General features: G+C 36.4%; 1 protein-coding gene across 2 annotated transcripts; it reads right to left on the reverse strand.

The window, feature by feature from the left end:
* Positions 1-242: 242 nt before the first annotated feature.
* LOC113076207 (uncharacterized) lies at positions 243-9,366 on the reverse strand. 2 transcript variants are annotated; one of them, XM_026248868.1, is made up of 19 exons: positions 8,871-9,366; positions 7,920-8,287; positions 7,452-7,569; positions 7,082-7,174; positions 6,732-6,942; positions 6,274-6,443; positions 6,080-6,178; positions 5,440-5,672; positions 5,167-5,345; positions 4,986-5,079; positions 4,484-4,828; positions 4,148-4,265; positions 3,979-4,070; positions 3,754-3,871; positions 3,366-3,482; positions 2,572-2,763; positions 2,197-2,349; positions 1,284-1,480; positions 243-1,117 (listed from the first exon to the last, which is right to left on the reverse strand). In XM_026248868.1, the coding sequence occupies exons 2-18, from the start codon at positions 8,019-8,021 to the stop codon at positions 1,284-1,286; spliced, it is 2,631 nt and encodes an 876-aa protein (XP_026104653.1). In that variant the 5' UTR covers positions 8,022-8,287; positions 8,871-9,366; the 3' UTR covers positions 243-1,117. The 2 variants fall into 2 exon arrangements, with proteins under 2 accessions (XP_026104653.1, XP_026104652.1); XM_026248867.1 differs by having other exon boundaries at positions 1,284-1,486.
* Between the last annotated feature and the right edge of the window lie 5,244 nt (positions 9,367-14,610).

A 14,610-nucleotide genomic window follows, 5' to 3' on the forward strand; every position in this document is an offset into this window, starting at 1 on the left:
GATTGTTTGAAAATAAGTAAAAAGATATGCATTAAAGTAATTAATTAAGAATGCATTTTGATGTTAAACAGAGATAGTCTTCATCAACTATAAAAATATAAAATATTGTTTTTCAGTAACAAAGTATGAAAAAGTTAAAAAATAAAATATTAATCTTTGGAAATACTTTATTTCTTGTCTTTCACAACAATACCAGTGAAAATACACCAAATACATATTTGTCAAACAAGCCATAAGGCTGTATTTAAAAACATTGGAATGTGAGGTTAAGTTCACTTGAAAAGCTCCAGCAGAAAAAAGAATTAAGTCATCTGTCAACTGTAATAATATACAATATAAAGTATAATCGTAAAATAAAAAACTGTATTTTTCTGTTACATACTATCTTTGCAGTAATATAAAGTAAAACAACAGTTATATAATACACTCAATCAAGTAGTGATCCATAGGCAGCCTCCTCTGGGGAAAAACAAAATGTCATAGACTGACACTGCACCACAGAATAAGTGATTATTGAGAAATGCAATCAAGAATGAGTTTTTGCATTAAGGCCTAAATGTGATGATAGAGGAATTGTCATGAGGTCACCAAAGTCATCATGTGCTTACAAGATTTCATGGCAATCTGCCCAATTAGACAATACTCAATTTTACATTCTGGTCTAATGATTGTGCTACAGGGAATGTCATAAGGTCAACATGAAACGATTAATTGCTCAGAAAATTACAGAAATCGGTTCATAACATTTGTTGTGTGCAGGTCAAAAGTTTGGCCTAACGTTGGTGCAAAAGGAAAGGTTACAGGGTCACCACAATCAAGGGGAGTCTCTCTTTTAGAAGAGTGTACACTACCCAAATATCATGAGCACAGTAATTACATCTGGTAATATCATACATGCAAAGTTGACATTTTTGGCTAAGATTGGTGCACCTATAATGAGATGTTTGTGCAATTTCAATGAACTGTGCAATGTGCTTACTAAATTGCTTGGAAAATCTAAAGACACAGTTTGAATTTTCAACAAGATTTTGATGTGGTTAATTAATCAGCATTCGAAAAATACACAGATATAGGGCAAGTCCATTTCCTTCCACATAGTCCTTCGTGCAGCTTCCATCTGGGGAAATAAAGAATTAGGATAAGAGGGTGAATTTAAACTGTTTTAGAATAAGTAAGGTGTGTAAAGCATTAATAAAATACACAAATAAATTATTAAGAATAACAGCAACAGGGGGTTATTCCAAAAACAAACAAACAAACATACATAATAATAAATAAATGATCTAAATTGTGTTTTCCTCTTCATCCTCACTGGTGTCTGGACTACTGAGGTCACTTTGATCTTCCTCTTCAACATGTAGAAGGACAGAGGCCTCAGGACCTAAGGCAGTCTTGTACTGTTGGAGGACCATTTGGAACCTTTCTGACACCTCTGACAGTCTTCTTCTTAAGAGACAGCAAAGTCCCTCATTTCCCTGGTCTACGTCTCAAAATACAAACGAGATTACATTAAAGACAAACTATATTAAGATTGTTTCATAAGGCCAAAGAACTTAAATGGAGTAAAAAGATATCACCTATTCAAATCTACATAGCAGGATGATTGGCATTTTTTATGTATATCGCTGACATGGGACCAGGCTAGCTTCTGCATAAAACAACTTAAGGCAACATGGCTCACTGAGGTGACTTTATGGAGGGAGGCCAAAAGCAGCATATATATATATATATATATATATATATGATATCTGATAGCTGTTTTAAGTTAACAGTTTTCTTCTTCACTACAGTTGTGCTGAAATAACACATTTTGTTACTTGCTGACCAGCAAGGTTTTCTATGTTGAGTGGAGGAGATGATAATAATAAGATTAATCTTGATGTTATTCTAACCACGTGTAACACATCAGGACACAAATTTCAATGTTCAAATTATTTTGTTCATATATGCTTTCAAGTAACAGCAATACTACAACAAATCTGCACATCTTTCAAGCAAATGTGAATCTTTATAGCCTTACTGACTTGTTAACATAGCTACAGTAACAACTTTAATCCCCATTTTATGTACGTGTTAAAGGACCTCGGCAAAGAGAGCAATAACCGATCTACTCCATCAAGTTCTGTGACTGATGTGGTTTTTTTTTGTGTGTGTTTTTTTAACACATTAGATGGACAGGGTTTTAATTAAACTTACCCTCTTCAGCCAATTTGTTATTGAGAACCATTGCCAAGCTCTGCAACCATGTGCAGTGTTGTGCCATCTCCAAAACCAAAACTCTTGTTTCCTCATGCAGTCGCCTTGTTAACATCACTTGGTCGTGCACTCGTTTCTTGATTGAAATGTTTGCTAAGAATCAATAACAGTTATATGTATACATGAGACAATCTTGCATAATCACTACAAACATTTACTTTTTTATCAAATTGATACATAAGAAAACTGAAAATACACCAATAAACTAAATTAATATTACAACACTCAATGTGTAACATGCATGCCTTAGTTCAGTATACTCTATAAAGCAGAACTGAAAATAAATTCCTGTGAAGCATCTAAAAACAGACATACCACTGCCATGAACCTCCCACGGCCATATTTGAGACACAGTATTCTCTCCAGTTAGGGAATGCTCCACCACAGCTACGTCAATGGTTGTTGCCGATTCTAGTACAAGATCATTGTATTTCTGTATCTCCTGAAGAAGGAGTTTTTTGTCTTCTGCCAGCTTTCTTCGAAGGCGATGGCGAAATTTGCTGCTGTCTAGAAAGACATGAAGTACAGAGGCAGAGGTTTTTTACAGCACCCTTAAGCAAGAAATAAATTATAGCACCAAAAACTTAAAAAAAAAAGTTGTTGTTGAAGTAAGTGAAAATTATAATGTAGACTGACATGGGAAACAAAGGTCCAGTGTGTAAAATTTGGGGGGAATCTATTTGCAGGAATAACACACACACACACTTTTCATGATTGCCTGAAAATAATAATTGTGCATTAATTACTTTAGAATGGGCAGTTTTTAAAAAAAATCTAAATACATTCCCCTTCCATGGAGGCCACTATGTTGCACCTCCATGTTCCTACAGTAGCCCACAACGGACAAACAAACACTGGGTTTAGATAGTACCTCACACATTTTCTCGTCGGCTACTGTAGCTTGGAAAGATAAGAGGTGAGGGAAGCTGGTTGCAATCGTCAAATCTCAATGATCGATACCACTAAATCCTACAGACTTGTCATTTAAAGAACAGAATTCAATGATTGAGCTGAACTGTGCTACTACATTATTTGCTAATTCCATGTTGGTGCAGTAGGATGCATACAGTAGCTTGAATTTATCAACCTATTATATTGTAGAGTTATACCATTCTGACAGTAGAGGGTTCGCTTCCGGTGCCTCACACTAAGGTAGAGCCCCTCAATTGACTGCTGAATTTCTTTGTGTGTTGTGCCTTGACTGACACGAGATGTACCAGGTGTCTCTGTAGAAGAAATAGTGAGAGCAAATTCACTTTTAAAACAACACAGAACCGTTTCTATGTTTGAATTTTGTTAAACCTTTTAATCAAACTTATTTAAAGTTAGTATGTGCACTTCCTGCAAGGAACTGGAATATTCTAATAAACCTGACATAAATGTGGCATCACATTAGATGATGATCCGCCTACTATTTTTTCTGCTCTTTAATATCAAACATAAAATGTAGATGGTAGAAAGGGATGTTTGTTGTTTCTTTTATCTGGTCATGCTTACCACCAGCTGCCCATTCCTTTACATCAGATAGCCACTGTGACACCAATTCATCTGTGCAATCTAGCTCTGTTTTTAGGTCAGCTAGCCTTGCAGTCTCATCATGGAGTCTCTGACAAGTCTGATGAACAGTGTTATACAATAATCAGGATTACAACTTTGTATGATTACCAACAGGCCAAGTAAACACAACAAAAGGACACACAAAACAATTAATAAGAGACTTACCTTCACATATCTTGTGGAAAGCGCCTGATGTAAAGAGAGATTTTTTTTCTCATTCCACCCCATTGCATGCAATGTAAGCATGTCCACCCGTGCTGTTTAAAGCAAATAATGAGGTTATGATGATCAATCTAAAAAAAAAGTATACAGGAATTTTGCAAACTCCGATCACCTGCTTTTGACATGTATTTGGTCGTCAGGGCACAACGTGAAAGGTAACTGTTCACTTGTTCCACCTCCTCTTCGGCGGTTGTCCCTGCTCCTTCCTGGTTCCTGCCACTCCAATTAATCTGTTAGTAAAGGGTGAAAGAAACTAAATTAAATTAAATTAAATTTATATAGGACAATATCACAAAACACAATCTGCATCAAAGGGCATTACAATCCATGCAAGAAATGGTTATGCAAAAAGACAAGATAATATAGTGTAGCTTAACTTAAATTTCAAATTATTAATGTGCTTGTTAATATTACAAATGTACATATGATGCTAAAATATTATACACACCTCACACTTAGTAGCATGGGCTCGAGCATGCATTACACTGAGAAAGGGTTTCATAGTGGTCAGCTCCTGAAGAGCAGGAAGGACACTAGCAACTTTCTCCAGGTATGGCCAGTATTTGCATGCCACATCCATTGCGAAGAATTGTGCCTTGGCTGGCATGAGCTCCTTTTGAAGGTACAGAGGGTAGGCAAATATCTCTCCCCTGTACATATTAAGGGCTTTCAAAAGGAACCCATGGCGACACACAGCAACCTCCATCCCCTCTTCGTCCAATTTTGAAGCCCTCCTTGAAGTTTCCCTCGCTGCTGTCCATTGGGAGTCCCCACATGTGCCTCTTCCCTGTGTCTATGACACACAAAACAAACATGACAAATCAAATAAAAGTAATGATGTCATTCAATATATGGCATTTATTCTCTCAATTTGATTTTGGAATTGGTAGGCAGAAGTAATTGAAGTGGGGGTTACGGTTATTATTGTAACAACTATTTTGTCAACTTGCATTTTTCACTGCTTTCTGTATGGTGTCAACAAATCTAGACACCACACTGTCTTCAGCCACAAAGAGCCCCTCAAAAAAGCCAGGATCATCAGAGCTAAGGAAGAAAGAAAAATAAAAAATCCATTCAAGAAATATATGAAGTAAGAAAATAAATCAATAAAAAGACTGGAAGAAAGATCACCTTCCGTTTCGGCGAAAGCGATATAGCTTTCTATTTCCATCTGCTGAAACAGCCAACATTTCTGGTGTGCAGGCTGGGCAGGTGAAAGGAGCACCACAGCAGAGCTGGTCTTCCTCAAATGATGCATACGAAAGCTCTAAAAAGCTGCGCTGCAGTGCATCGCCGTTGATAGGTCCAGACTGGAAAATATATAGAATGAAATATTATTTGTGATGTGGTCTTATAGATTATTATTTTTTTTTTTAATAAAATGGTAATAACATTTACACTTACTCTTCCTCCACACTTAGTCCGATGCTCCAGCAGCTTTGCGAAGGCTTGTCTGGAGAATCCCGGAGATATGATCTTGAGTTCCTGAAGGGAGCTCAAGAGGTCCAGGGTATAAAGTGTGGAATTGGTGATGGAGGCTGGCCAATATCCACTTCTTAGGAGGTCTTTAAAGTCAGGGGTCCATTGCTGCTGGCATGTTTGACATTCATACAGTGGCTGATGCAAGTCAAAACGCCCTTGGAACAAAAAATTGATTAAAAATATAATACACATTTACCACATACTTAATTTTACAACACTTAGTTAATTCTGCACATTGTGAATGGTTGAGAGATATTGCACAAGTTCCTATAATCCCACATTATATTATAATATTTTATAATATATACATATTTTCTAATTCACTAAATTCCACACTGCTGTGGTGATTGGACATCATGCTGGAAAGATGGTTATATGTTTTTTCTTTGTGAAGGACAAAAATAAAAATAAAAATCTGTCTTTGTTTCAGTTAATAACAATATCATGTGCTATTCCATATGTTTTGACACTTCTGCAGTTGTAAGCACAATGCCACAGCACACTAGTGTGAAAAACATCAAATCTACAATAAAAATTGTAATATATATATATATATTTTTACCATTGATGGTAATTAAAATCACTGGTTTGCCTGGTAACACAGTGAAGTTTGTGCCTCCACAGGAGCAGTCTGGCATCTTCACAGTTGGCAAAGTGCAAGCTGGCAAAAAGAAGGAAAACCAATAATTTAGATTATCTGTAACTGTCTGCAGACACACATTGAACAGCAAAATTAAAGCTTTCGTGAGAACGTACCTTGCTCATGGGTGCAATATCCAGCTTCCCCTTTGATGATGCATGTGGTTGGAGGAATGGCTTCAAAAAAACCACGAATCACGCATTCCCTGTTGTGGAGTGGCTGTTTTTTGTGATGCAATACATCACAGTCCCCACAGAACCACTCCTCAGGAAGACACTCTCTGCACCTAGGGAGAAAAGAAAACAATATTATAATATAATACATTATTTCAGGTGAATAACTCATATAAAGTACTGTACAGTCTATTTAAGCTACTTCAATTTTACTAGGTTTGATTTTATTGTATAGGTTTGAATAGTGCCTCAATGTTTAGCACTGTCACCTCACAGCAAGAAGGTCCTAGATTTACTTTTCTCATTAATGTGTTTTTCATCTGGGATCTAAGTTTTCTCCCATCCCAAAATACATGTCACCTACCCTGGGTAATTAAAGTTTGGTATTAATGAAAACCAACCTAATAACAGCAGGCTTGTTGCAAAGGCCACACAGGGGATGACCAACAGCCTCTTTTGAAATAAGGCATTTTAGGTGGTATGGTCTTGCTTCTTTCCAGCGCTCTGAGGCTTTCTGTTGCCGAAAAGACCATGATGATGCAGAGCTACTTTGAGGCTGACCAGCAGAAGGACATGATGCCAAAATGTCAGAGAGCCTCTCCATATTTTTTTCTGTAAAGAAAATACAAAAATAAAGCGGTAAGGGATAATTTACTGTAGATAAGAAACAATTAAAAGTCAAGTGATCAGTATTAGAATTAACATTTTTTTTTATTTACTGTACTTGCATAAATTAATCACTGTGAATTACCAAATTCCTCTTGAGGATTTAGTTTAGTTGAGGTTGCAGTAAAAGGAACCTCAACACTGGATGAAAGGGAGCACTCAAACGTGGGATATGTGGCTGTAAAACAAGACATAGAAGAATAAGAACAAGTTAGGCTATCACACTCCATTCTTGTTCTTCTTTTCAACCTATATACTAAACAATTTATGAAATCAGACATATGTTTGTTAAGTACTTGGCAGTGTCTTCTACAATAGTGTCACTGAAAGGTTTATCTACATTTTCATGTCTTTTTAGATATTTGAATTTTTTAACTCTCAATAAACAATTACATTGTTCTAATTTGAGTTGGTCATAGTAAATTCCTACAAATGTCAAATAATTCAAATATAACCTGTAGCGGAGGCATGGCGTCGCCCTCCTCGCCTTCCCCTCGGCTTACCACGTCCTACAGAGTCCCTTTTAGAGGTGTGTGGAGGGTCTCGTACACGTTTTCTCTCATCAGCTGCTCTCTGTGTATTGGAGTGAATATTTCTTGTAAGACTGATGTTTTTAAAAGGACTGTAACCAAAAGGCAGGTAACTCGTGAAAGGAAAACACAACATAGTGTGTTAGTAAGGTGTTCAACAGCTTAAATGAGCCTTGGAATAGATTCTCCAAGTCTCTGTAACTCAGGGGGATGGAACTGCATATACTATTATTATTATTATATTCCCTTATTAACAGAGCATGGAAGGATGCATCATGAAATATACCTGTATTAAATCTCCTGCACTCATCATTCTTACACAATCCTCATCATGTTTTACTTTAATTTGTTATGTTCAAGTATAAAATGGTTGAGGTGTACAAAAACTCTAACCTTGGCTTCAGCTAAAATGTGTTCATGTTTCAGCTCCAGAGCCATGCGTCTCCCCTCTTTGTAGTGGGGATCCTTTGAATCAAGTTTATGCTTGGTGGCCATTGCAATGCAGTCAGATACAGACAGACAGACAGACAGACAGACTGACAAAGATGGGTAAGACAGGTAGACAAAGACAGACAGGGAGAAAAGAAAGAGCAATAGATGTGAGATAGATAAAGTTTGAAGAGATGGACAGAAATATAGATATTAAGAACAGAGAGGATGTAAGATATAGAAAATAAAGAGATAGAGGTTGGCTCTTAAAAGTGCCGTTGGGTTTTAAAAATCATGTGTAGCTATAGGACAGGTGATGAGTTTGACAGGATCTGCAGGGAGAACAACAGAAAATGTTAATTATGTACTATTATGTTGATATAATCATTTAAAAAGTGTACCCTAATAGTGAGTGATTCTCATTTTATAATAAATACTTAAGATAAATGGATACATATTCACGTTGTTCCTATTTCCTTTGCGACGGAGAAAAGGCGCGTAATAAAAAAAAAAGGCGCGTAATTTGTAAAGCCCCTAACATGTGTTCTGGGGTTCGTCATCCCAGATTTAAAGGCAGGGTTATGTGCTGTATAACGTTAGATCAAGTTATAATATTTTTATTACTGACACATTACAGTGACGTTGTGTGTGAACCACGATGATCGAAATAAAATGACATCATCTAGATAACTGGAATTGTTATCTTATGTTAAAGTTGGCTAGCCATTTAGCAAGCCTAATTTCACAGGTTTCTTTTCTGATAATGAGGAAACCATGGACGGGCTTTAATTCGTTGCCCTAACATGTAAACAATGTGAATCTATAATGGCAAAGAAAGACAACAATTTGTATAGCATTTAAGCAAAACGTGATCGTTACGTCATATGAATCTAGGAGCCTCATAACTTAACTTACCTGGAAAGTGGTTTGAGCGCAATGAGAAATCACCGAAGAAATCACCCAATTGCAAAGCGGGCTGGCTCCGTCTCCATAGCAACGGAAGCTGATGATCATGGGTAATGCTGGAAACAAATAAAACTGATGGCCATAACATATTGTTGAATTATCAAGCACAATTTTGCGTTTGTGTTGAAAAAAGATGAGGATATCATTAAAAGAGGATCGGCGGCGCGTCCGCAGTTTTATCTGTCGTCTTCAGCATTGTAACGGTCGATAAGGCTCATGGGAAATGTAGTTAGGCTACTCTAAGATTTGACACATTAAACCGATGGAAACCCGGTATTTCTATAAAGAAACCAGCGATAGCCGTAACTCAGCTCTGCAGTCGCATCCAGGAAAAATATATTTATTATATTTTGACTGTTAGGAGCACTGACGATGGTTTACAATGTTGAGTAGCCTACAGATTATAAAGCAATAAAACAAGGATTAAAATCTCTTTAATAAATGTAGATTAACGTAGCCCTTAAAGTTTGCAAAATGAATATCAAATGAGAAAAAAATAAATAAATAACGTACTCTCAAAAGAAAAACGAGGTGCATCAAATAGATTAGATTGAAAGACGTCCCCGTGGACACGAATAAATATATTCATTTTGATGGGCCTATCGAATATAAAGCAATACAAAAAGGCTTAAAATCTCCTGATTAAATGTTGGGTAGTGTAGCCCTTAAAGTTTGCAAAATGAATAACAATTGAGAAAAAAACAAAACTGTGCTCTCGAAAGAAAAACGAGGTGCAGCCGCGAAAAAAACCATCCCATTGAAATACATTAGATTGAAGGTCGTTCTGTATGACACGAAAAAAAAGGGAAATTCGTGTCCATAAAGACGATTCAATAGATTAAATTTTGTGTCCTCAATGACGAACTGCCGTGAGACTGGGTTGGTTTAACCCAACTCCTGGTAAATTAAAACTACCCAAAAGTGTTTAAAAAGAAATAAAATAACCCAACAAAATGACCCAACAGACTCAACCCAACATTTTGGGTTAAAAAATAACCCAGCCGTTTTTAGAGTGATCGATGTTTTAACTATAGAATAAGTGATACATTGATCATATTGTTTTAATTTATCAGGACTCAAAATTAATCACACATAAATACACTTATTTCTATTTTATTTAATTATTTTTAATGCTCATGAAAATAGCCTGCTTATTAAGTCGAGTCTGTTTCTGTTTATTAGCCACAGTAGCCGTCACATTTAGAATGAATGATAATATCTCTATTTTTGTAAGCTCCCGAACAAAAAACATTATTAGGCTATATTCTTTTATGATAGGCAACGTGAGATAAACTCTCGAGACGAGGCTTGTGACAGATAATATAAGTTACTTAATAAATAGGCTACACGATTGTGATAGAGAATAAGAAGCTGACGTCTAATTTCTTCAAGTGGTCATATTTTACCATGTTTACTATGGTAACATGTTTAGCGTGCATATCTTTTTCATAGCTTATAAATATTTCTGCCTTGTTTAGTGATTATAATCCACATCAGATCAAGTTATTTCAAACACTCGCTGCTGACTGAAAGTGAGTTTTGAGCTCGACTTATTTAAAAAAGTGTTTAATGCTGATGTTAAAGCTGTTATCTTTCTGAAATGATCCTCAGCGCAGACTCTCTATTTTTATAAAAGCTCCCAAACAAAAATCATTATTATATTTTGATGATATGCAACATGGAGCTAAACTCACGAAACGAGACGACAGATAAAATGTTACTTAATAAATACACAATTGTGATAGAGAATAAGAAGCTGACGTCTGATTTATCCAAGCGGTCATTTTTACCATGTTTACTATGGTAACGTTAATGTTTAGCGTGCATAGTCTCTTGCATCGCTTATAAATATTTCTGCCTTGTTTAGTGATTATAATCCACATCGGATCAAGTTATTTCAAACATTTGCTGCTAACTAAGAGTTAGTTTTGAGCTCAACTGATTTTAAAAAGTCTTTAATGCTGGTGTTAAAGCTGTTATCTTTTTGAAATGATCCGCGCTGACGCTCTCCATACGCTGAGAAACTCCGCCTATGTTCATAACCCCTCCTCTAGCCCCAGCTGGCCCGCTTTGGCCCAAGGATTTCGTCGGGCCGAAAAAACCTGGCCGTTGGCCCCGAGGAAGCCCCGGCGAGGCACGATCAAGCCCCGGAAGTGACAGTGGAAACGCGACTGGCCCTGGCACGCACTAGCACGCCCGGTCTTAGCTCGATAGTGGAAACACGGCTATTAGTTCCAAACAACTTTGTGCTGTCAAACCAGTTTGAATGGTTTTAAGCGGGACAGACAAGCTTCAACTATATTTGCAGCAATTATAGGTAAATATTGACGCATAATATGTATTGATTATTACGTTGACACTTGCATTACATACATATAATAAAAAAAAATTCTGTGGAGTGGCGGAAACACGGCATTAATCAATTTTTGTGTTTAATTTTGGAGGGAAGATCGGGCGGCTCCTATAGCGTAAAATACATTTACAGCAATGACTATATTACAGCATTTTCCTGGCAGATATTAACATTTACATTTATTCATTTAGCAGACGCTTTTATCCAAAGCGACTTACAGATGAAGACAGTGGAAGCAATCAAAAACAACAAAAAGAGCATTAAAAACAGAGGTTCTTTTTGGCTCATTAAAAATGTATCTTGCTGCCGCGTTCTGAATTAATTGTAAAGGTTTGATAGAATTGGCTGGAAGACCTGCCAAGAGAGCGTTGCAATAGTCCAGCCTGGACAGAACAAGAGCTCGAACAAGGAGTTGTGCAGCATGTTCCGAAAGAAAGGGCTTGATCTTCTTGATGTTGAATAAAGCAAATCTGCAGGATCAGACAGTTTTAGCAATGTGGTCTGAGAAAGTCAGCTGATCATCAATCATAACTCCAAGGCTTCTAGCTGTTTTTAAAGGAGTTATGGTTGATGTGCCTAACTTGATGGTGAAATTGTGATGAAACGGTGGGTTTGCTGGAATCACAAGCAGTTCTGTCTTGGCAAGGTTGAGTTGAAGGTGATGGTCCATCATCCAGGAAGAAATGTCAGTTAGACAAGCTGAGATGCGAATAGCTACCGTCGGATCATCAGGATGGAGTTGAGTGTCATCAGCATAGCAGTGGTATGAAAAGCCATGTTTCTGAATGACAGAACCTAATGATGCCATGTAGACAGAGAAGAGAAGTGGTCCAAGAACTGAGCTCTGAAATAATTAGGGCGTAAATTAACGCGTATGAATTAAATTAACTGATTACTATGTTTACTACACTTAAAGTGTGTTCTCTTTTCCTAAATACGATCCATAACATTTCCGTTAACATGATTAATTTCAGTATGGTTAACCCCTTCATCCTTCCCTAAACATAGGCTAAACCTTCCATAAACATAAGTGTACTGTTAATATTAACCTACAGTATGTCTGTATATTAATAGTATATATACACACATACAAAAAAAAAGTTCTCCTAAGAACTAATTTGTCCTAATAAGAAGGTTTTTTTTACACACACATACATGTACACAGATAAACACTATATGTAATGTGTTTATTATACACACACACACACACACACATATATATATATATATATATATATATATATATATATATAGATAGATAGATAGCCCGGAGCTGATGGTACTGCTGGACATCTTCTAATTGCAGGGCAAGTAAGCATGATGTGCCTTTCATCTGCAGCAGTAAGTTTCTTTGGGTGACATTGCTGACCAGTCCTCAATTTCTTTGTGCTTCTTCAACAGAGCTTGGGCAGCACATCTGAAGCAGTGCATCCATCTTGTATCTTGTTGCTGCTTCTTGCCATGGTATGTTTTTTTTTTAGCTGAGTTTGGCTGTTCCTCACCCAGTTCTGTTAATGTTAATATTACTGTATATATTGTGTGTATTTAAAATGTTATTTTGATGCTTTGGAAATGTTCTTATAACATTTATGCCAGTAAAACCCCTTGAATTGAATAAATTTTTGTGTGTTTAATTTTGGAGGGAAAAGGGGACTGCTCCGATAAGGTATAATAATTTACAGTATATGCCGTATATATTTTTCTTGTGCTTCTATGGTCATAATTACTAACATCCTAAAGTTATGTTAAGACACATTCACATAAATATATACACATGCACAACAAGGGAATATCAATGAATGCCTGAAGCTACTCAGTTTAAGTCAAGAAAAAATGTCAACAGTGAAAAATATACAAGGCAACCAATTGCATTCAACAAAACATGTAATTAAACATTACATCCTGTGAGAGGGTAGATACATTTTCCTTGAATGTTCGGTCTTCAAAGAGTCTCGCTTGACTTCCAACAAGGAAGCTGTAAGTAATGCAATAGTTACTTGAATTTATATTTACAAAGATGTATTCTGCTTTCATGTGTAAACATTCCATTACACAAACGGGACTGTTAGATTAAAGTTCAATGTGTTACCAGAGCAACAGTGTACATGTGCTTCTTTCACAAAAATTTTTAAGAGCCATGAACATGAGTTATGCAGCTGAAATTCTTCACTGTTTTCTAAATAACAACTATTAAAATCATGACAGTTTTTTGGTCAAAAGTCAGTTTCAAATGGTTTCACATGTCAGCCTCTTCAATTTAAAAATAGATTAATAATCTTTCTTTTTGCAATTATATTTTTTATTTGCTGGGATCATCCACATATGCTTCATATCCTATCAGCACAATGCACTGTCTAACAAACGATTTGTGTAACTTTAATGACTAAATTAACCAAAGAACAACCTTGCAAGATACAAGTTAGCTATTTTATCTAGTTGAGCTAGTAAAAATAAATAAAAAACAAAAATTCTAGTTAAACTAGCTAAAGTTAATTGTAATCAGGTGTACTAATACGGTCACAAACAAGTGTTAACCACTTTAACAACAAATCTAATAACCGACGATAAACGTTGTATGCCAACGAACTTGAAGAAAATTTGAGGTAACTTAAATGTACCCCGTCATCAGATTATGGTAGCTAATATTAGTTAAGTGTTTGTTACTTAAGCAGCGATTAAGAGTCCTCAGGCTCCAATAAACATTAATAAAGCTGGCTACATAAAATACAACTATTATATAGATTCATGAGAGATCGGCTAATGCGTTCAAATGTCGAAAATACAGTAATTTCATCAATTTACCAGCGAGCGTACTTCAAAAACATTGAAAATGTGTGGAGTTCAGCGCTGGAACTATCAGTGTTTGGAACTATTGGCTGCTCCACGACACGCGTTACTTCCGCATTCCAAAGTTCCTATGGCAGTCTATGGGAGTGTCGCAACTCTGTTTTTCAACGGCTCTGGTATGAATGAAACTCAGACGTACTACATCCTCCATGTTGGTGTCGTCTTGTGACGTGCATCTTCACAACAGCGCGAAAATGTAAAGAGCCCACTCGACTGCGCGAACATCAGCAATTGTTTAATTAATTAATATTAATTATTGTAGTTGTTACTGCTTTCATCTGCGTTTTAACGTTGATAGGATCAACAGCTCAGAGGAGGAATAGGTCAGCTGCTTGTAGATCACGCCTTCGTCGACAGCTTATACAATGTTTATAAAATAGCGTAAGTATAATCACCTATTTAGCTTGCAAATTTTACCTCAGAATAAGAAGAGATGTCTATGAACACCGTGACAGAGGTTGATTTAGATCAACGAAATTAAGTAGTTAA

This window comes from Carassius auratus, unplaced genomic scaffold (genome assembly GCF_003368295.1).
Source record: "Carassius auratus strain Wakin unplaced genomic scaffold, ASM336829v1 scaf_tig00019316, whole genome shotgun sequence".
Lineage (NCBI taxonomy): Eukaryota > Metazoa > Chordata > Actinopteri > Cypriniformes > Cyprinidae > Carassius > Carassius auratus.

What these genes read in the sequence shown, in the direction of transcription:
- LOC113076207 (XM_026248867.1), bottom strand. Translation starts at nt 8,021, where the DNA reads ATGGCCACCAAGCATAAACTTGATTCAAAGGATCCCCACTACAAAGAG. An exon ending in GATTTTAATTACCATCAATG is followed by an intron (nt 5,673 to 6,079) that starts GTAAAAATATAT and finishes TTTTGTTCCAAG; the next exon opens with GGCGTTTTGACTTGCATCAG. An exon ending in CCCATGCTACTAAGTGTGAG is followed by an intron (nt 4,266 to 4,483) that starts GTGTGTATAATA and finishes CTTTACTAACAG; the next exon opens with ATTAATTGGAGTGGCAGGAA.